Genomic DNA, 21,185 nt, shown 5'->3' with positions numbered 1-21,185 from the left:
GAACCATGGAGACTCAGGCAGGGGGCGGCGCTCCAGCACTTCTCAAGAAGTTTGCAGCCCCAGATGCAGGCAGCACAGTTGCCCACCCCTAATCTTAAGACAAAATCCACTTCTGCCTAGGCTTCTCAGGAAGCCCCAGGCACTGGCAAAAGGCAAACCCAGCTTTATTGGTAAAAAGGACTTGACTAGGAATTCCTACCTGGCTCAAGTAGAAGCACCAACCAAAAGCATGGAGGGAGGGGGGGACGCAGGAAGCGGACAGGAAACAGGAAGCACGCAAGGGAGGAAAGGACGGACGGAGGGAGTGTGAGGAAGGAAGGAACTGCAGACCAGCGTCTGGATGGGGACGTGGGCTTGGAAGGAGAGAACTCAAGGCTCTGGGTGTGGGGAAGAGACCAGGGAGGGAGGGGTGGCCCATTGCCCCGCCATCTAGAAGGGCAGCAGCTCTTCCACAGGGATGTTGAGGATGATGTCCATGTTAGGGGTGCACCTGGTAGGAAACAGCAAAGAGGGGTGTGAGACACCAAGCAGGGGCGCCAGAGCTGCAGGTAGGGGAGCACGGCCTCAGAGGAACACAACCTGTGACCTTACAGCAAACACACACACACACACACACACACACACACACACACACACACACGTCAAAATGGAAAAGGAACTGGTTTGGCAGGACTCATGTTGCCCCACAGAGCTCTGAGGCCAAGAGGAAACAAGAGCTCAGCTCTGAAGTGCTGGGGCCCCTCAGGACGAGCGCTCTCTCTGGAGTCAGGATGACTGGTTTGGAAGCCTAACTCTGTGTCACCTTGAGCATACTGCTTCTCCCCTCTGAGCCTCTGGACATCACTGGGCACCTAGGTAACAAGCACTCACTATGTGACAGACCCCAGGCGAGGCTCGTTTCCTCATCTGTCAAGGGGGGAGGGTCCACCTTCAGTCACTGATGGGAAGATTAAATGCGACCAGGCCAGCATGTAATAAGTGCTCAGTAAATGACAGGCATTATTCTTTCCGTAACAGTAGCAAGAGCAGTGGGTTCCCATCTGCACTATCTTCCCATCTCAGTGACCAGCACGAACATTTCCAAGGCTCCAGGATTACATTCTCCCTCCCAGTTCTCTCACCCACTCTCATGGTACATACTGACGCACGCTGAAGGATTTAGACATGAAATGTCAGGATGTCTGCAATTTACAACATTTCAGAAGAAAGAACAAGGAAGAAATGAAGATGAAGCCAATATGGCAAAAATATAACTATTTCTAAATCTAGATGGGTAACTGGGTATTCATCATAACTCTCTGGACTTTTCTGTATATTTGAAATTGTTCAAAATAATAGTAAAAAAAAAATGCATGTCTGTACTGGCAATGCCCAAATTTCCATCTCCAGTCAGTATCTGTCTTCTGATATCTACACTCGTACCCCCAACTGCCTAGCTGACAGCTCCACGCTGAGGTCTCTGTAAATTAAACTCAGTGTCCCAGTCAACTGCAGACTGACCTGCGTAAGCATCCTTCACCCCCCGGCCCCAGCCTTCCCTCTCTCTGGATCTGGTACCACTACCCACCCTGTGACAAAAGCCAGAAACCCAGGGGTCATTCTTGACACCTCCCTGTCCTTGACTTCCCACATCCAAATATCACCAAGGCCTACGGGTTTACCTTCTTCAATTCTTCTCCACTCCATCCATCTCTCCTCTCTCTTCTGCCACCCACCCTGGCCAAGCCACTCCCGACCCCCCCCACACACACACACGATTGCCAACCAGACTCCCAGCACCTCCTCTGGCCCCTCTCCAATATCTCCTCCACCCTCTTTTCAAAGTAACTCTTCTTGGAATGCAAATCTGATGTCACCACTCAGCTTACAATTTCTTGGCTTTCAGGGTCAAGTATCAAACTCTTCCCTCAGTCTACCGGGCCCTGCGTGGCGGTTCCTAGGGGCTGAGCTGTCCTGCTTCCTCCCCGTTACTCTCCCCACCACTCTGCATTCCAGCCTCATTCAGCCCCTGGTAAACATCAAGTTCCCTCCTACCACACATGCTCCACAGCCTCACTGCTCGGCTTGTGACCCAGGGACTGGCAGCGTCAGCCTCACCCAGGAGCTTCTTAGAAATGCTGACTCCTTAGCCCCACTCCAGATCTACCGGTTCAGCATCTGCTTTGTAACGAGATCTCTAGGGGATTCCTGTGCACGTTCTGGTTGGAGAAGCTCTGCCTAGGGATGCGCCCCTCCCACGTTTTAGGAGGAGAAAGCGTCTTCCCATTCCCGGTGTCTCCCTGCCCGTGGAGGGGCAGCAGCAGGCATACTGCTCCTGGCCTCGCTTTACTCACTCTGCCCCTGGAAAGGGGTACAACGACCTGAACAGTGAGTCTGGAGAATAGGATGGGGCATGGGTGCCCTGTTCCCTCTCAGCCACGAGCAGCCTGCAAGGACGACACTCTCCTCTGCTCCAACACAGCTGACCAAGGAGCTCGACTTGCCTAATTCTGGGTTCACTATTCAGAAGCCAAGATATCTGGAGGTAGAAGCTGTTGCTACCTTCTCTAAAATCAGCTTCATCAGAATAAAAGTGAGCGTCTGGCCCGTGTCTGCCTTGCTCCTTTCAGTCTTATTTCAATGTGTTCAGAGCTCAGATAAGGACGACGGTGCCTACTCACCACACCCCCAAGACGCCAGCACCACCACCTGGAAATGTTCTTCCTTCAGTTTCCCCCTTCAGCCCCTTTTGCCCAGTGAACTTCTATGCATCATCCTTCAGACCTTGGTTTAAACTGTCACATTCTCAGGGAAACCTCTCTTGACCCTCCAGACTCCTCTCTGTCCGGGCTACGCTCTGCCAGCGCCACGTCTATGCCTCTGCTTCAGCAGCTCTGGGGTCAGTTGCCGCGGGACCTTTGTCAGTGGCTCGTTATCGATGAATGTCTGGTCCCCTCCTTGGCTCCATGGTGGTAGAGCGAAGGGTTACTGGCACTCACAGTGCCTGGCACTCCATAGGCACATCATAAACTTGACAGTACTTTTTAAGGAAAATAAGAGGAGAATGAAGAATAGGAGGTAGAGGAGGAGGAAAGAAGGGGAGAGGAAGAGAAGGAGATAGACATAGAAGCTAAGAAGAAGAAAAATAATTTGCAGATGGTAAGATCTGCCCCACATAGAGAGGCGTGGCCTGGTGGGATCCTCACCCTCAGACCCAGAGGGCCTGGCCCAAGGGAGGGCAGGCAGAGAACTGGTTTTGGAAGAAGGGAAGTCCTTCCTTTGGGGCCCAGAATTCTGCCCCACGGAGAGAACACCCTTCTTTCCCTGCAGTGTGCCTTCCAGGCCATTCGTCTCTGGAGCCGCCCACCCCACTCAACACTGTCTTCCTGAACACCCCAGGAGCTTAGGGGCGGACCCACTTGGTTGAAACGTGGAATGTGGAATTGGAAGGGTCCAGAGAGATAACCTAACTCAGCCTGCTGTGCAGAGATGGGACACTAAGGCCCAAAGATGGGAAAGGTCACATCTGCTACACAGTCAGGGGCAAAGCCAAGGCAAAAACCCAGCCTCCTGCCTCCTCCACCAGGCTGCCTTCCCCGAGAACAGAGAGCTTCTTCGAGTCCAGAGCGTGGCTAGTTTAAGAGGTAGCTACACAAGGGTCACATACTTGGATCTCCGAAGCAGAACGTCCGCAAACACAGTCTCTCGGGGTTCCCAGATCTGAAACTGGAGCTGCTCCACCTCAGCCCTTAATACGGGTATTTCCTCCTCAAAATGGTCTATGAGCTGAGGAGAGCAGGGGAAAGTGAGAAACGAAACATTCCCCAACCAAAGGGAGAAAAGGGCAAAGTGAACAAGGATTACTGCTCATTCATCTACAGAAATGGCCTGGGCTTTGTCACTTTTGTCACTGGGACTTCCGGACTCCAGACGGGGGTCCTCGCTGTGCAGGGCAGGGCTGGCTCACAAGTTACCGACGATGTTTGATGGTTCCGGTTAAGGGTGAGGGGATCGTGGAGAAGGGAGACAGGTTGCAAATGGGTGGCAGCGCTTGACAGTGAGAATTAACGGGGGCTGGTGGACGTGATGAAGGCCATTCACTCGGATAACTGATGAAGGTGCAAGATCACGAAAATTACCGCGAGAGGGTGGTGATGGTGGATTTCATTAACATGGTCATGAGTGACGGTCAATGACAAGAATTAAAGAGGTGGAGACCGGGGCTGGGTAGTGAAATTAAAGTGATGGTCATGTGGTGATGCTTGGCGATGGTGCTGCTGGGTCATGGCTGGTGGTGTTGGTTAATGAGGCAAACCCTAGGCCAGCACGAATCCCCTTCTCAGATGAATGACAAGTGGCATTAATGGCACTGCCAAGCAGGAAGGCTAACACCAGAGTCAGAGACCTCATGAGCGCCACATCAGGACAAGCCTGACTCCCACAGGTCCTGGGGACCACCCACCCTCCTGCTCTAGCACAGGGGTGACGACCACCTTTGCTGCCCACTCACTTCTCGGAACTTGTCCATGTATTTCAGTATGAGCCGGCTATTCCAAGTCTTCTGCAGGAGCGTTTCCTGATGAGCACGCTGGATTTTCTGCAGAGGAAGGAGAGGTCTGGCCCCCAAGTCTGGCCCCAGGGGCGACCATGCACTGGGTAGCATGGTGGGTGTGTGGGGGGCCTGGAGGCAGAGGACAGGGAAAAAAGCAGGGCTGGGGGCAGGACCTGGATACCTGCCACAGTGGCTGGCTACTCACCACCACCAGAGACCTCAGTAGGTTTTTTTTCTTATTCTGAATCTGGTTGGACATAGATGCCAGGACCATTCTGCACATCTCACTGAGGTCATCCAGCTCATCCTGGGGGTCAGCAGGAGGGTGTTGGCCACCAGCCCTGCCTCCCACATGGTCTGGCGAGGCAAGGCCATGGGCTCACCTACCTGCTGGCTGTCCTTCACCTGCTGCAGCTGGCGCACAAGGTTGGCAACCTGGACCGACTTGATGGGATACTCACGGTCCATGTAAGTGCTCATGAAGCTCACTTTCTTGTGGACCTTCTCGATCTTGGCATCCAGCTGTTCCACCTGCTGCTCCAGGTCTGAAGAGATCAGGAGGGACAGAAGGCAGGATCCTCCCTCAAGAACCCCCCTGGGGAGACCCAAGAGGCAAAGCTCCCCTTGACCAATGAATTGGGGTCTGGGCTGCAGCAAGTTCACACAAGGCTGGGAGGTGGTGGACAGTTAAGCCCCTAGAGAGCTCTTTACCTTCACAGGAGAAGAGGCAGTACTGGGTAGGAAAGAAACTATCCCAGTGCAAGATCCCTCGGCAAGCCCCGGCTCTGCCAATGCCACTGCATGACCCTTACCAAGACCCTCCCTCTCTGGACCTCAGTCCCCTCATACACACGCTCCCAAGGCAATGAGCCCAGTGAAATGCGGCAACACTGGCTCCCAAGACATGACCAGGGCAGGATTAAGACAGTCTATCCTGCCACCCTCCATGGAGGGGATCCCCAGCGTCTGAGGCTGCCTGACACACTGCCCCTCCCCTCAGAAGGCTTCTAGTCTGCTCAGGGGAAAGAAACCACAGGCTCAGCAGGTCTGTGGCCAGTGACCTATTCCAGCCACTGACTCCCAGAGGGACGCTGGCAAGAGAGAGGGAGGCTGGGATTGGATGCTGGCTCCTAGCTGTATAACCTTCATTTCCCTTACCCTCAGTTGCCTCATCTGTAAAATGGGAGAAAAGGAAAACTTCCCTGCCTTACAGGTAGTCGGAATGACGGAGAGTGAGCCCGTAAAAACAAAGCACGTAGGGCCTGCAAGCACTAAGTGCTTGATAAGTAAGCTGTCAGCTGTGCATCTTAGCAGAAGGGAGGTGATGGGCCTGATGGTTTCCGAAAGGGAGGTGCAAGGGGAATGCCCAGCCGCTGACCTCCACAGAGGGCCAGGCGAGGGTCAGGGAGTCAGCCCCAGGGATTCTTACTTTGTATCCTGGATTCCTCCTTCTCCTCCCATTCCTGAAGCTCACACTTCATCTGGTGCAGCTTCTTCTTGTTTGAGTACTCCAAGATGTCAGCGATGGTCTGTGGGAGTCGGGGGAGGGGAGGGGGGTCAGCTCACCCCAAGCCTCCACTGGTGCGGCCAAAGCACGGACTGTCAAAGGACTCAGCACTTCCTCAGAGGAGTCTCCAAACCCAACCCCACACATACTGTGTGCCAGGCACAACTCCTCTTCGGGGTGGGTGCAGTTGTGCCCCAGTTTTACAGGGCTCAGAGGTTAACCCAAACTCTTCCAGCTAATAAGTGCTGATGGGGATGAGTCCCCACCCCCCGCCACCCCCAGTCTGATTCCAAAGCCCAGGTAGGTGGGCGGGGGGTGGGGTGGGGCCGGAGTGTGTAAGAGATGTATCCTCCACATGGAGGAAGCAGCTTGCGCAATGGGCCGGGAGAGGCCGGGAGAAAGCAGGAGAGGGCGCCCAAGTGCTCAGGAGGGCGGCGTCGCGGGCTGGACCGCAACGCAGGGCAGAGGCAGGGCTGCGGGGCCACGGTGGGGGCTCACCGTGAAGACGTCCTCCTGCTGCAGCATCACCCGCACTTTCAGGGCCGAGCTGTCGTCCGTGTCCTGGATGGTCTTGATCAGTTCCCCACAGAGCTTGGTGAGGAAGTCCTCGTGGTTGCAGAGCTCCTGGTGCGCGGTTCGCCGGTTCCTGAGCATCGTCTGCAAGCGGAGGAACAGGGAAAGGGGGCAGTGTTTCGTGATGCGCGGAGCTGGCCGGAACCTCCGGGAGCCTAGGGACCACTTCCCTCCCGCCGCAATCCGCCCCCTCGTGGCCTCGACTGGTAAATGCCACCCGAGCTGGGCGGCGGTTCCCCATTGTCTGCGGGTCAGAGCACCTTGAATTATTTCATTCTTTCTGAAACACCCATTTTCCCATAATTTTACACTCTGAGGTGGGGATATATCTTACAGTTGGTGGCGTGTTACGGTCTAATTGACAAATATTTTATTAGTGGGTAATTAAGATAAAGGTACACCTTATTATCAATGGCTTCTTAGAATCGAGGAACTATATAGTACTAGCAATAATAGAAAACGCCCAAGTAGGAAAGAAGATGGCCGAGGATATGGGCCTTGTCTGGAGAAGAAGCAGGAGAGGCAGAGTGGATGATAATTGCTACCATTTCTCGTCAGGCAGCTGAGCTGAGTGAGGACTGTTTCATACAACAGCCCCTGGGAAAAGAAGGAGCCTCTACGGGATTAAGGGACTTGCCTAAGGGCCCCCAAGCAGGTACACATAACCTACAATAACAATAACAACAAGAACAATCGCTGAGGGTGCCTCACTCAGCAGGCGGCTCAGGGTATCAGCTTACCCTCCAACAACCCTATGTTCCCCAGCTCTATTTTACTGATAGGTGGATGGATGTTCAGGCAGGTTACATGACTGCCCCAAAGTTGCACAGACAGGAAGTAGTGGCACCGGAACTCGAAAGGCAGACTTCCGACTCCCAATGTCTATCTTTCCACTACATTAAGATGAGGAGCTGAGTGGGCCTAAGGCCGCAAGGCGGGCTGAACCTCACAGCGATCAAGACTTGGATGTTAGGCCTCGACACACCTTGGTTCAAATGCCAGCTCTGCCACTTCCCACCTAAGGGAACCTGGGCACGTTAGTTAGCCTCCCAGAACCCTGCTATACTCATTCCGTATGTTAGGAAACTAATACCGGCTTCAGAGAGCTGCTGCTATAAAAAACAGATGAGGTAATATTCACAGTCAAGCCGCTTAGTGGCGCGTCTCGCACACCCAGGGACGAGTCACCATTCTCACCGGTTCTCACCCTCCGCCTCTGCCAGGCTATGTGCTCTCTGCTTTATTCCTTCTGTTCTTCATTTCTCTGTCCTTTGCTAGAAACTACCTCTTCCTAGCCCTCAGCTGCCATATTCCTCACACGATAATGAGTAATAGTGCAAATGCACAGAGTACGTATTATGAACCCTAAAGTGTGCTAAGCACTTCCCATGCACTACCTCACTTGGGACTATTATTTTTGGCTTTGGTTTTTGTTTTTTTTTTGCGGTACGCGGGCCTCTCACTCTTGTGGCCTCTCCCGTTGTGGAGCACAGGCTCCGGACGCGCAGGCTCAGTGGCCATGGCTCACGGGCCCAGCCGCTCCGTGGCACGTGGGATCTTCCCGGACCAGGGCACAAACCCGTGTCCCCTGCATCGGCAGGTGGACTCTCAACCACTGCGCCACCAGAGAAGCCCACTTGGGACTATTATTATCCCCACTTTAGAGAAGCAGAACTTGAGGGTCAGAGAGATGCAGTACCTTACCCAAGGTCACCCATCGCAGAGCCGTTGTCCTTGAAGTCTGGGCTCCTAGCCACTCCACCATCTTGCCTTCACATCTCCAGACCAAAACATCTCCAAATATGGCCCACAGGGACCAGAAGCATCTTGTGAAAAATGCCAGCCTCTTGAGTCTCGGGCCCACTGAGCCCCACTCCCAGGTGATTCTGATAAAGTGTAGAATTAATGACCTCTGCTCTAGAAATGGATCTTCCCTGACCACCAGCTCTAGGGTAGAAACCCTACTTTGTGCCGTCCTGACCCTTACCCAATTTGTAATTACATAATTACAGTTTGTAATTATGTCTCCCCTTTTCCCAATTTATTTTTCTCCTAGGACTCATCACTACCAAGCATAACATGTTTTTCTTATTATCTTGTTTCGTGTCTGTCTACTCAACTAGAATTTTACAGCCAGGAGGGCAGGGGCTTTGGTTGTTTTGTCACAGCTGTATGTATCTCCAGCACACAGGACAGTGCCTGGAGCTCCATAAGTATGGGTTGATAAACTGATGAGTACTATTCTTTGGGGGTTTAAATTCATTTATTATGTGTCTCCCCACTAAAGTATAAGCTCCATCATAGCACAGATTCTAAGGGCCGTGTTCACGGCTGTGTCCCCAACACCCAGCTTGGTGCCTGGCATATCGTAGGCATTCTCTCAGGAGTTGTTGATCGAGTAAGTGACTGTCCTAAGGCTGAGGGGCAGAGTCAGGATCCTACTTCATATCCAAGAACAAACCAACTGAGTCATTTCTACTCCCTTGCTCTGTTTCCCCCTTGTCCCCACAGCCCGTTCTGCACACAGCAGCAGCAGCCCAAGGACTCCTGTGAAAATCTAAGTCAGATCATTTCCCCACTCTACTCAGAATCCTCCAGGGTCTTCCTGCCTTACTCTATGCAAACACAAAGCCTAATCATGGACTACACGGCTGTATACAAGCTATCTCCTTCCCCCCACAGCCCACCATCTTTCTTCCTCATCACCTGGCCCATCACTGACCTCACACCAACCTCAGGGCCTTTGCACTTCCAGCTTCTTGGCCTGGAACATTCCCCCTCAGATTTCACCACCTTAGCAGCCTTCCCTGACCACCATCCTAAAACAGTCATGGCCACTCCATCCTCTGTGCCTCTTAAGCCCCTAACCTTATTTTACACTTCTTCATAGCTCTTAACCCTCACTACACATATTACATTTTTATCTGTCTTACTTATTGTCTGTCTCCCCGAGTAGAATGTGAGCTCCCTAAGGTCAGAGTCCACATCACTGGTGAATCCCCACACCTAGAACAGGGTCTGGCACATAGTAGGTGCTCAAATATTTGTTGACTAAACAAATGAATGATTACAAGAGACAGTATTAGGAACTGGTTAGGAGCACAACTTTTAGAGCCAATTGTCCAAGTTCATGTTTCAAACAAAAACACATAAACCCTTCTAAAGTCAGGATAAAAATAACATCAGAGGGCTTCCCTGGTGGCACAGTGGTTGAGAGTCCGCCTGCCAATGCAGGGGACACGGGTTCGTGCCCCGGTCCGGGAAGATCCCACATGCCACGGAGCGGCTGGGCCCGTGAGCCACGGCGGCTGAGCCTGCGCGCCCGGAGCCTGTGCTCCGCAATGGGAGAGGCCACAACAGTAAGAGGCCCGCATACCGCAAAAAAATAAAAATAAAAAAATAACATCAGAAATATGAGTTCCTACTTTACGAATGCAGGGCTGCCTCTAAACCATTTTTGCAAAATTGAAGGTTAAAGGAAAAAAAAGGTTTCAAGGCAAATACATTTTTCCCTATTTCTTTATATAACAGTCATTGTTCATTGACTCATATTAAAAACTTTCCTGAAGAAGTTAAGAATTCTTCTATAGTATTTTGTAGTATTTATAGTATTTGGTATTTTACTTTCTCCTATGGACACAAAAGCCCCCTCTTCTTCTAGTCATTTCAAATACTTTGAAACAATGTTCAGAAGCCATAAAAAAACAATGGATGGTAAGAAAATCAATTATCAAAAGTTCTATTAGTTGATGTGAAAATTTTTAATAGTAAGCTCCTAAGCCTTGCTTTAAGATGCACTGTATTCCGTAAAAGGCTAATTTACTGGAAATTTTAAAAGGAACAAGCCACTAAATTGTGTTCCTAATGCAGTAAAATAAAAAGTGATTCTGCTCAGAGGGAGCACAGTCCTGCCAACACATTGATCTTGGACTTCTGGCCTCCAGAACTGTGAGACAATAAATTTCTATTGTTTTAAGTCAAAAAAAAAAAAATTAGTGATTTGTTTCCCTGGGATCCTCCAAAGGTGAACAGCGAGTTGGTTTTATTTGTTCTTTCATAGATGTTCATATATTTCATGTTTTAATGCATTGCAGTCATTAATGTTAAAAAAAAAAGTGATTCTGATCATTTTCCTGAGTCTTAAACACAAAAGCAAGGGACTTCCCTAGTGGTCCAGTGGTTAAGACTCTGTGCTCCCAAAAAAAGACTCTGTGCTCCCAATGCAGGGGGCGCAGGTTCGATCCCTGGTCAGGGAACTAAGATCCCACATGCCTTGCAGCACGGCCAAAAAATACAAAAACAAAGGCAAACTACTGTTTGCCTAACTGGCTTTGACCCCTGGTACTGCATTTTCTAGCTGCGTGGTCTGTGTCATCTCCCTGCACCTCGGTTTCCCCATCTGTAGAAGAGGGATGATGATAAGCGTGCCCACGGGGTTGCTGTGAGGATGAGGGGTCAAGTCAGGCACCCATGAAGTGCTCAGTGCGTGTTTGCTATCACCATCCCCCGCCCCCTGCCCTGGGCCCTGGTGCCTGCGGAAAGATGCTCGTCATACTCTCACTAGTCGGATTTTGGTCTGTGTCTTCCCCGAGTCCAACTTTCCTCTGCGCAGTTCTAGTGGATTCCTCGGCTGACTTGTCATCCACAAGGTGGGCTTGGATTGCAACCCTAGGGGATAGGAAAGGACAGAGAGAGTGTGAGGGTAGAGGCAGGTCTGGGGTCAGGTCCCAGGGAATGCACCAGCCATGAGAAACCTCAATGCCATCCACTCATGTCCTTATAATATACGACAGTGAGACTGAGGAATGAAGCTCACATCCATCAGTTAGCTCCCAGGCCCCACTCTGAGCCTTGTTATAACGGACAGAGAAGCCCAGGAGACTTCCACATACCACAGTGACGGTGGGGTTGAACAGAGGGGAGGAGAGGGGTAGCAGCAGGAGATGGCCAGACATCCCCAATCTCTCCCACCAAGCTGGCCGGTGGCAAGCTCAGAAGGGGTAGGGGTTAATAGCAACAACTAATGAAGCAGACAGCCTGGGTTTGAATCTGAATTCTGCCTTCTACTAGCTATATGACCTTAGGTAGGTCACATGACCTCTCTGTCCCTCAGCTTTCCCATCTGTAAAACAGAAATAATCATCATGCCTACCTCACAGAGTTGTAGTGAAATTAAAAAAGAAGTTACTATAAAGTATTTGGAATAGTGCCTAACCCATATTCAGTGCTAAATATAAATTACTAGCTGTCACTGTTATTACCAATGACCTGAGAATTGGGATCAGGACCACAGCATCAGATAAAGGCACAGGAGCCGTGCAAAATGCTAACCAGCTGTCTCCGGAATACCTGTAAAAGCTGTGGTCCTGCCGGATGAGAAGTACACGAAAATAATTCAGATCGGAAGAAGGCATTAGGAGGGCATGTTCTGAGAATCCCTGCTTCCTCTCCACGCATCCTGCGCAGTTATGAGGCAAATCACACAGATGACCACAAACGCTACTGCTGCCTTGTCAGCCCCCGCCAACATCTCTGTTGGAGGTGCAACCCAGTTCATTTTTGAAAAATATTATTTATTTTATGGATCAATATCCTTAATTTAGTATTAAGTGTTGAAGTGACAAAGTAAAATTAGAGTAATTTTGTGTTAAAGTTATGAATTATCTGTATGTATCTGGTATTGAATTGTATTGTTTGAGAGATGGAGTGATTAATAGATTAATTTTGTGGTTCTAATTTAAAATGTGTAAGTGAGATTTTGATTTAGATTTGTTTTGAGTTGAAAGGTTTAATACATTCTTATTAAATGTGTATAAATTACAATTTTTAAATGAACATAAGATTATCCATATTTAGAGGTTTATTTATTAGATATACAAGAATTACATTAAATACCCAATGGTTTTGTTCATCAGAACAAGTGAACTCTTTGAAAATGAAAGTGAATATATTAAATTTTAAAGGTGGCTTAAACGATTTAGGAGAATTTAATTAACCAACTTCCAAAACCCCCTTCACAAGGGTTTTTAAAAATTATAACATTTGTAAGCTGAACTTAAATACTTAGCAAGATTTATTGCTTTAATAAGGAGTATTTCTTTTCATTAATGGTGGTAGTCCTGATTTATTATTTTTGTAATTAAACTTTTTATTTTTAAATAAATTCAGATTACATTTACTTAAGAAATAATGAAGAGAAACCCTATGTTCCCTTAACCCAATTTTTCCCGACCGTAACATTCTTGCAAAACTAAGTACGATATCACAACCAGAACACTGAAAGACAGAACATTTCCACAACCACAAGGATCTCTTATGCTGCCTTTTATTGCCACACCCACTTCCTCCCCTTCCATGCTCCCCCTACCTATGTCAATCACTAATCTGTTCTCCATTTCTACAAATTCTGTCATTCCCAGATGGCTATACAAATGGAATCATACAGTATGTCACTTCTGAGATAGGCTTTTTTCACTCAGCATAATTCTCTGGAGATTCATCCAAGTGAGTGAATGTATCAAAAGTTCTTTCCTTCTTCTTGCTGAACAGTACTACATGCTATGGAATGGATGTACCATCGTTTGTTTTTTGTTGTTGTTGTTTTTTGGGGGTTTTTTGCGGTACGCGGGCCTCTCACTGCTGCGGCCTCTCCCGTTGCAGAGCACAGGCTCCGGACGCGCAGGCTCAGCGGCCATGACTCACGGGCCCAGCCGCTCCGCGGCATGCGGGATCCTCCCAAACCGGGGCACGAACCCGTGTCCCCTGCATCGGCAGGCGGCCTCCCAACCACTGCGCCACCAGGGAAGCCCACCATAGTTTGTTTAACTACTCACTCATTAAAGGACATCTGGATTGTTTCCAGTTTGGGGGTATTATGAATAAGGCTACTCTGGAACTTTCATGCACTTTTCTTTTTTTTTTCACTTTTTAAAATTGAAGTACAGTTGATTTACAAGTTGTCTTAGTTTCTGGTGTACAGCAAAGTGATTCAGTTATATATATATATATATATATATATATATATATATATATACTTTTCATATTCTTTTCCATTATAGTTTATTACAAGATATTGAATATAATTCCCTATGGTATACAGTAGGACCTTGTTGTTTATCTATTTTATATATACTAGTTTGTATCTGCTAATCCCAAACTTCTAATTTATCTCTACACCCACCTTTCCCCTTTGGTAACCATAAGTTTGTTTTCTATGTCTGTGAGTCTGTTTCTGTTTTGTAAATAAGTTCATTTGTAGCATATTTTAGGTTCCACATATAAATGATATCATACGATATTTGTCTTTCTGATTCACTTCACTTAGTATGGTAATCTCTAGGTCCATCCATGTTGCTGCAAATGGCATTATTTCATTCTTTTTTATGGCTGTGTAGTATTCCTGTGTGTATGTGTGTGTGTGCGTCTGTGTGTGTATTCACACCACATCGTCTTTTTTTTTTTAAACATCTTTATTGGAGTATAATTGCTTTACAATGGTGTGTTAGTTTCTGCTGTATAACAAAGTGAATCAGCTATACATATACATATATCCCCATATCTCCTCCCTCTTGCGTCTCCCTCCCAACCTCCCTAACCCACCCTTCTAGGTGGTAACAAAGCACCAAGCTGCTCTCCCTGTGCTATGTGGCTGCTTCCCACTAGCTATGTATTTTACATTTGGTAGTGCACATATGTCCATGCCACTCTCTTTTTGTCCCAGCTTACCCTTCCCCCTCCCAGTGTCAAGTCCATTTTCTACATCTGCATCTTTATTCCTGTCCTGCCCCTAGGTTTTTCAGAACCTTTATTTTTTTATAGATTCCATATATATGTGTTACCATACAGTCTTTGTTTTTCTCTTTCTGACTTACTTCACTTTGTATGACAGACTCTAGGTCCATCCACCTCACTACAAATAACTCAATTTTGTTTCTTTTTATGGCTGAGTAATATTCCATTGTATATATGTGCCACATATTCTTTATCCATTCATCTGTCGATGGACACTTAGGTTGCTTCCATGTCCTGGCTATTGTAAATAGAGCTGTAATGAACATTGTGGTACATGACTCTTTGAATTATGGTTTTCTCAGGATATATGCTCAGTAGTGGGATTGCTGGGCTGTATGGTAGTTCTATTTTTAGTTTTTAAAGGAACCTCCATACTGTTCTCCATAGTGGCTGTATCAATTTACATTTCCCCCAACAGTGCAAGAGGGTTCCCTTTTCCCCACACCTTCTCCAGCATTTATTGTTTGTAGATTTTTTGATGATGGCCATTCTGACTGGTGTGAGGTGATGCCTCATTGTAGTTTTGATTTGCATTTCTCTAATGATTAGTGATGTTGAGCATCCTTTCATGTGTTTGTTAGCAATCTGTATATCTTCTTTGGAGAAATGTCTGTTTAGGTCTTCTGCCCATTTTTGTATTGGGTTGTTTGTTTTTTTGATATTGAGCTGCATAAGCTGCTTGTAAATTTTGGAGATTAATCCTTTGTCAGTTGCTTCATTTGCAAATATTTTCTCCCATTCTGAGGGTTGTCTTTTCATCTTGTTTATGGTTTCCTTTGCTGTGCAAAAGCCTTTAAGTTTCATTAGGTCCCATGTGTTTATTTTTGTTTTTATTTCCATTTCAGGAGGTGGGTCAAAAAGGATCTTGCTGTGATGTATGTCATAGAGTGTTCTGCCTATGTTTTCCTCTAAGAGTTTTATAGTGTCTGGCCTTATATTTAGGTCTTTAATCCATTTTGAGTTTATTTTGTGTATGGTGTTAGGGAGTGTTCTAATTTCATTCTTTTACATGTAGCTGTCCAGTTTTCCCAGCACCACTTATTGAAGAGGCTGTCTTTTCTCCGCTGTATATTCTTGCCTCCTTTACCAAAGATAAGGTGACCATATGTGCGTGGGTTTATCTCTGGGCTTTCTATCCTGTTCCATTGATCTATATTTCTGTTTTTGTGCCAGTACCATACTGTCTTGATTACTGTAGCTTTGTAGTATAGTCTGAAGTCAAGGAGCCTGATTCCTCCAACTCAATTTTTCTTTCTTAAGATTGCTTTACTATTCAGGGTCTTTTGTGTTTCCATCCAAATTGTGGAATTTTTTGTTCTAGTTCTGTGAAAAATGCCAGTGGTAGTTTGATAAGGATTGCATTGAATCTGTAGATTGCTTTGGGTAGTATAGTCATTTTCACAATGTTGATTCTTCCAATCCAAGAACATGGTATATCCCTCCATCTGTTTGTATCATCTTTAATTTCTTTCATCAGTGTCTTATAGTTTTCTGCATACAGGTCTTTTGTCTCCTTAGGTAGGTTTATTCCTACCTAAGGTATTTTACCTTTTGGATATGCTCTTGCACTGGTTTTTTTGTGACCATAAGTTTCACGTCTCTGGAACAAATGCCCAAGAGTGCAATTGTTGGATCATCATGGGAAATGTGTGTTTAGTTTCGTAGGAAACTGCCATATTCTTTTCCAGAATGGCAGCTCCATTTCACATACCCACAAGCAATGTATGCATGACCCAGTTTCTCCTCGTTGCCAACATTTGGTGTTACTACTATTTTCCATTTTACCCATTCTGATAGGTGTGCAGTGACACCTCATTGTGGTTTAATTTGCATAGCCCTAATGGATAATGATGTTGAACATCTTTTCACGTGCTTATTTACCATGTGTATTTCGTCTTTGGGTGAAATGCCTCTTCATGTCTTTTGCCCATTTTCTAACTGAATTGTTTTTCTAGTGAGTTTTGATGGTTCCCAATATATTCTACAAAGCAGTCCTTTGTCAGATATGTGGTTTGCAAACATTTTCTCCAAGTCTGTAGCTTGTCTTTTCATACTCTTAACAGAGTCTTTCAAAGAACAAAAGTCTTAAATTTTGATGAAGTCCAACTTGTCCATTTATTTCATTTTTCTTTTATGGATCCAGCTGTTTGTGTAAAGTCAAAGAACTCTTCACTTGGCCATCAGTCCCAAAGATTTTTCTCTCCTATGTTTTTTTCTAAAAGTTTTACTGTTTTACATTTTACATTTATTTTTTACTTCATTTCTCCAGTGGTTGACTGTGGGTCCTGGAGCCAAACTGCCAAATATCACAGTCTGGATGTGCCCATCCTACCTGTGACCTTGGGAGTTACACCTGTCTGTGCCTCAGGTTCCTCATCTGTAAGAGGAGGTGATAACAACAGCACTCACCTCATGGGGTTGTTGGGAAGATTAAATGAAGTGACAGGTGTAAAGTGTTGAGAACAGTATCTAGCACATAGTAAGTGCTTGGTATACGGTAACTGCTCTTGTTCTGTTTGTGGGTGTGTCTGTTACATACCTCACCGCTTCCCCAGTGAAAGAAAAGGGCAAGAGTTTCCTTGTAGATGCTGTTTGAATAGGGTCTAGGACCAAAGACAAAAATTCTGTCACTACCACCAGGTCTTGGGCTTCCCTCGTGGCGCAGTGGTTGAGAGTCCGCCTGCCGACGTAGGGGACACGGGTTCGGGCCCTGGTCCAGGAAGATCCCACATGCCGCGGAGCGGCTGGGCCCGTGAGCCATGGCCGCTGAGCCTGCGCGTCCAGAGCCTGTGCTCTGCAACGGGAGAGGCCGCAACAGTGAGAGGCCCGCGTACAGCAAAAAAAAAAAAACTACCACCAGCTCTTGTGCTCATCACTTTATATCAATGACTCTCGACAGGGGTGTTTTAGATATATTGGCGGGGGGGGATCTATGGGTTCTCATTGGGGGCCCAAGTGGCATCTATAGGTGGGGGCCAGGGACACAAGATATCCCCCAGAACAGGACAACCCCATAGAACATAGAATTCTCCTGTCCTGCATAACTTTCCTAAGTCCTACTAGATATGACATAGGTAAAACCCCTATTTATAACAATCCGATCCCAGAACCTGACTCTGTTTTACATATAGCCACAAAGAATATTTTTCAGGGTTTTACTATAATGCTGAATTTTCCAAGAAAGCAGCTACAATCAAGGGAAGATTGTGCTTTTTTTGTTCAGAACTTTACCAAGAGATGGGCACCACTTTGGAAATCACAGTTGCAATGAAAAATCCCTCTTGGTATTTTGAGTCCCTGATTTCCCACCGTGTGTCACTCTGCATTTGCAACTGTTATGTTCACCATGACTCCACATCTATGAGTAAGCTTCTGAAGACTTTCTAATGTCTTCTAACGGACTCCATCCTGAGCATTTACATACTGAAATATACTTTATTTAACTATAAATAGCTTTCCATTTCCTTTACAGTTATGGTATTAAATTAATATTTAAAAATTATATATGTAGGTAGGTTATATTATCTATGAAGTTTATTTCAGGATACTAAAGGAATATTACAAAATATTTGTAATATTTGTCATTAAAAGGAGTGTTGGGTCTGAATAACAATGCTTTACACAGATCTTCTCATTTAATTCTCACAACAATCCTATCAGGTAAAGATTAATGTCCTCATTTTACAAATGAGAAAACAAAAACTCATTCATCTTTCTCACTTTCCCAAGAGAGCAGATGGGAGAGCCAAGGTCTGAACCCATGTCTGCCTGAGCCAAGGCCTCAGAACTCCCCTGGAAGGCATGACAGTGATGTGGCAGAGATTATCCCAAGTTCACCAAATCCTGTTTTCTTTTCCTCCTGGACACATAGCTGGACTATATTTCCCATCTTCCCTTGTGGTTAAGGGTAGGCATGTGACTGAGTTATGGACACTGGAATATGAGTAGAAGTGATGTGTGTCACTTCAAGTCTATGCCCTGAAAAAGAAATACCCACAGGATCATCCATACTCTTGCTCTCTCTCTTCTCTCTCTGCTGGATGCAAAAGTACCCAGCAGAGGACTTCAAGGCCTTAAAAAATGTCATTGTCACAAGGTGAAGGAGCCTAGATCCCTGAATGATCACATGAAAAAGATTACTCCCTCCCCGCTAGATCCACAAATGTACTTCAACATAAATGAGAAATATGTTTCTGTATCAATACTTGAAATCTGGGGATTGTTTGTTATAGCAGTTAGCCTACCCTGATATAAATGTTGTCACCAAGGGCCAAGAGCATCCACTCCATCCTGTCCCCAACTCCACCAGCACCCAAGTGCCTCTGCCCACCTGGCTGGACGGTAGTCCAGGTCTTCATTTTGCTTTTCTGAGTGTTGACAGCTCGTGGGATCGGAGGCAGAGTAGATGGCTTGGCTTTCTGCTTGGACCGCTGCCATGGAACATAATCCTACCAGACATAACACAAATCAGTCACACAACTCATGGGCTCAAATCCCAGCTTACCCCCTTACAGATATCTGTAACCTTGATCAAGTGGATTTACCTCTCTGAGCCTCAATTTTCTCATCTGTAAACTGGATCTAATTATAAAAGCTACCTCCACAGGTTGGTACAAAAATTCCAAAAGATGATATTTGTAAAGCATGTGGTAAGTGTTCCATAAGTGTTAGCTATCACTTTTTCAGCAGCCAGCCAGAATTTACTAAGCACATCGGCTGGGAGGTGCTAAGAACTGTGAGAAACAGAAGGCATGGAAAAGACCCAACAGGAAAGCAATCAGAGATAAATAAGAGAGCAGCATAATACACCCTTACATCCTGATAGGTGGTGAGAAAACTGAGCTTCAGAGCCACGCCCCGGGTCCCACAGCAAATGCATGACAGAGCCGGGCCTGGAATTCAGGTTTCTGGATTCTATTGCCCAGGACAGTCACCGCCGTGGGCGTTGAGAGCAAGCTGACTGCAAGCCCAGGGTCAGCAAGCCCCACCCACATACCTTCCCTAGCCCTCTTGGACTCACCAGAACCTGGAACTGGGGGACTGTGGAGCAAATCCCAGCGTGGTTGAGTCTGGATTGGGGCGGGAAAGAACTCCCATCATTCCCAACCCATGGGATGCAAGCAGCAAACGTGAAACTGGCATGGGGTCTCGAAGCCGAAATCTCACCCACTAGGGACACAAGCCAAGCAGGGGCTGGAGAGCTCGAGGGAGAGGCGGGGCTCGGGAGATGGGGCGGGGGGGGGGGGGGAGGGCGGGGTCAAAAGGCCTTGGGACAACACCCGGCGAGGACCCAGCCAGAAGTAGGTTGGGCGCACGCATGCGCGGTCCACAGCCCCTCCATACGCCTTTTACGTACTTCGGAGAGACGCGCGCCATTAGGGGGAATGGAAGAAGAGTCCGGAGGCCTTGGGGCCCCGATTTTTTGGGATGCCTATTTGTTCGGCTTCTCCAACTTCCTTGTCTCAGCGTGGGTCGCGCGGTAACCAAGGCCACTCAAACTTCCCAGCGAGACCTGCCGCTTTCTTGCCTGTTTTGGTCTCCAAGGAAACGGACGCAGACTACCGAGCGCCTAGAGGAACGAATATCGCAAGGGAAGAAGTAGCTCTCTCCACATTCTTCTCATCGTGGTTTCAAATTCCCCTCAGCTGGCCCAGCCTATCATGCTAAAGAATCAAGTCATATTTCTCCTCTCAGCAAACCTCCATCACTTCCTTCTCCATCCTTACTCTTGGCTAATGACGTTGCTTCCTATTTTACGAGGAAAATCACGGGGCTTAGTAAACTCATAATTTCACATCACTTCATTTACCCACCTACATGCCTCCCTCCTGAGACTATGTGTAAACTGCCTACTGACACCGATTCCTACAATTGTGCACTGAATCCTGTCCTCACTCATTTTCTCTATGATATTCCCTGGGCAATTCTCCCCGTTTTCTCCATCACCCCTTCCTCTGTATTATTCTCATCGCTTTACCAACATATTTTAATTTCTCCTATTAAAAAAAGTGACCACTTAGCATCCAGCTACCCTCCTGTTTCTGCTTCACTTTACAGCAAAACTTCTAGAGAGGTTTGCCTACTGTTTCCCATTCCTTTCCGCCTGTTCAGTCAGGCTTTCACTCTCCACCTCTCCTCTGGAACTGCCCTTGTCAACACTACCAGTGACCTCCGTTTTGCTAATCCCCACGGTCACCTCTCAGCCCTCATCTTACTGAGCCTGTCTGCAGCATTTGACACAACAGATCACTCCCTCCTTGACACACTTTCTAAACTGGTGTCCAGCAAACCACTCTCTTGTGTTGCTTCCTACCTACTTCTCTTCTCCTTTCCTGGTTTCTCCTCTTCTCCCTTTACTCCCAGGTCACCCCAGGACTCAGACCGAGCCCTCTCTTTTTCTCTGTCCATTCTCACTACATTTGTGCTCCCTTCCGGTCTTGTGACTTCAGATGCCAACTCTAGATGCCTCCCAGACTCAATGCTCTAGCCTCTCCATTGAATTCCAGACACATACATCCAACTGCCTATTCAACATCTCTACCTGGGCGCCTAAGGGGCAACTCTAACATTGAATATTTCCCCAAAAGCATTCTTCCCCAACTCAAAGTGGCAACTCTTTTTCTGGAGTCATTCTTTTTCATTCTCCACCTCCACTCTCCCGCACCACACGGCATGAGGGATCTTATTTCCCCCCACCAGGGATCAAACATGCTGCCTGCAGCGCGGAGCCCTAACCACTGGACCTGGACCTCCAGGGAGTTCCCCTGCAGTCATTCTTAACTC

The 21,185-nt window shown here is 47.3% G+C and overlaps 1 protein-coding gene across 4 annotated transcripts; it reads right to left on the bottom strand.

Annotated features, from left to right (window-relative positions):
* Window positions 1-147: 147 nt before the first annotated feature.
* Window positions 148-20,151, bottom strand: C15H20orf96 (chromosome 15 C20orf96 homolog). 4 transcript variants are annotated; one of them, XM_067707744.1, is made up of 11 exons: window positions 19,759-20,143; window positions 19,423-19,471; window positions 18,733-18,850; window positions 11,167-11,279; window positions 6,537-6,695; window positions 5,961-6,060; window positions 4,919-5,076; window positions 4,737-4,838; window positions 4,490-4,576; window positions 3,647-3,765; window positions 148-490 (listed from the first exon to the last, which is right to left on the bottom strand). In XM_067707744.1, the coding sequence occupies exons 1-11, from the start codon at window positions 19,776-19,778 to the stop codon at window positions 430-432; spliced, it is 1,086 nt and encodes a 361-aa protein (XP_067563845.1). In that variant the 5' UTR covers window positions 19,779-20,143; the 3' UTR covers window positions 148-429. The 4 variants fall into 4 exon arrangements, with proteins under 4 accessions (XP_067563845.1, XP_067563847.1, XP_067563848.1 ...); XM_067707745.1 differs by lacking the exon at window positions 148-490 and adding an exon at window positions 499-3,019 and having other exon boundaries at window positions 19,759-20,151; XM_067707746.1 differs by lacking the exon at window positions 4,737-4,838 and having other exon boundaries at window positions 19,759-20,145.
* Window positions 20,152-21,185: the final 1,034 nt, after the last annotated feature.

This window comes from Pseudorca crassidens, chromosome 15, assembly GCF_039906515.1.
Source record: "Pseudorca crassidens isolate mPseCra1 chromosome 15, mPseCra1.hap1, whole genome shotgun sequence".
Classification (NCBI taxonomy): domain Eukaryota; kingdom Metazoa; phylum Chordata; class Mammalia; order Artiodactyla; family Delphinidae; genus Pseudorca; species Pseudorca crassidens.
The sequence above is the reverse complement of the archived record's forward strand: the minus strand, read 5'-3'. Positions and strand labels throughout refer to the sequence as shown.

What these genes read in the sequence shown, in the direction of transcription:
- C15H20orf96 (XM_067707744.1), bottom strand. Translation starts at nt 19,778, where the DNA reads ATGGCGCGCGTCTCTCCGAA. An exon ending in CTGGACTACCGTCCAGCCAG is followed by an intron (nt 11,280 to 18,732) that starts GTGGGCAGAGGC and finishes CCTATCCCCTAG; the next exon opens with GGTTGCAATCCAAGCCCACC. An exon ending in TACTGAGGTCTCTGGTGGTG is followed by an intron (nt 4,577 to 4,736) that starts GTGAGTAGCCAG and finishes CTTCCTCTGCAG; the next exon opens with AAAATCCAGCGTGCTCATCA.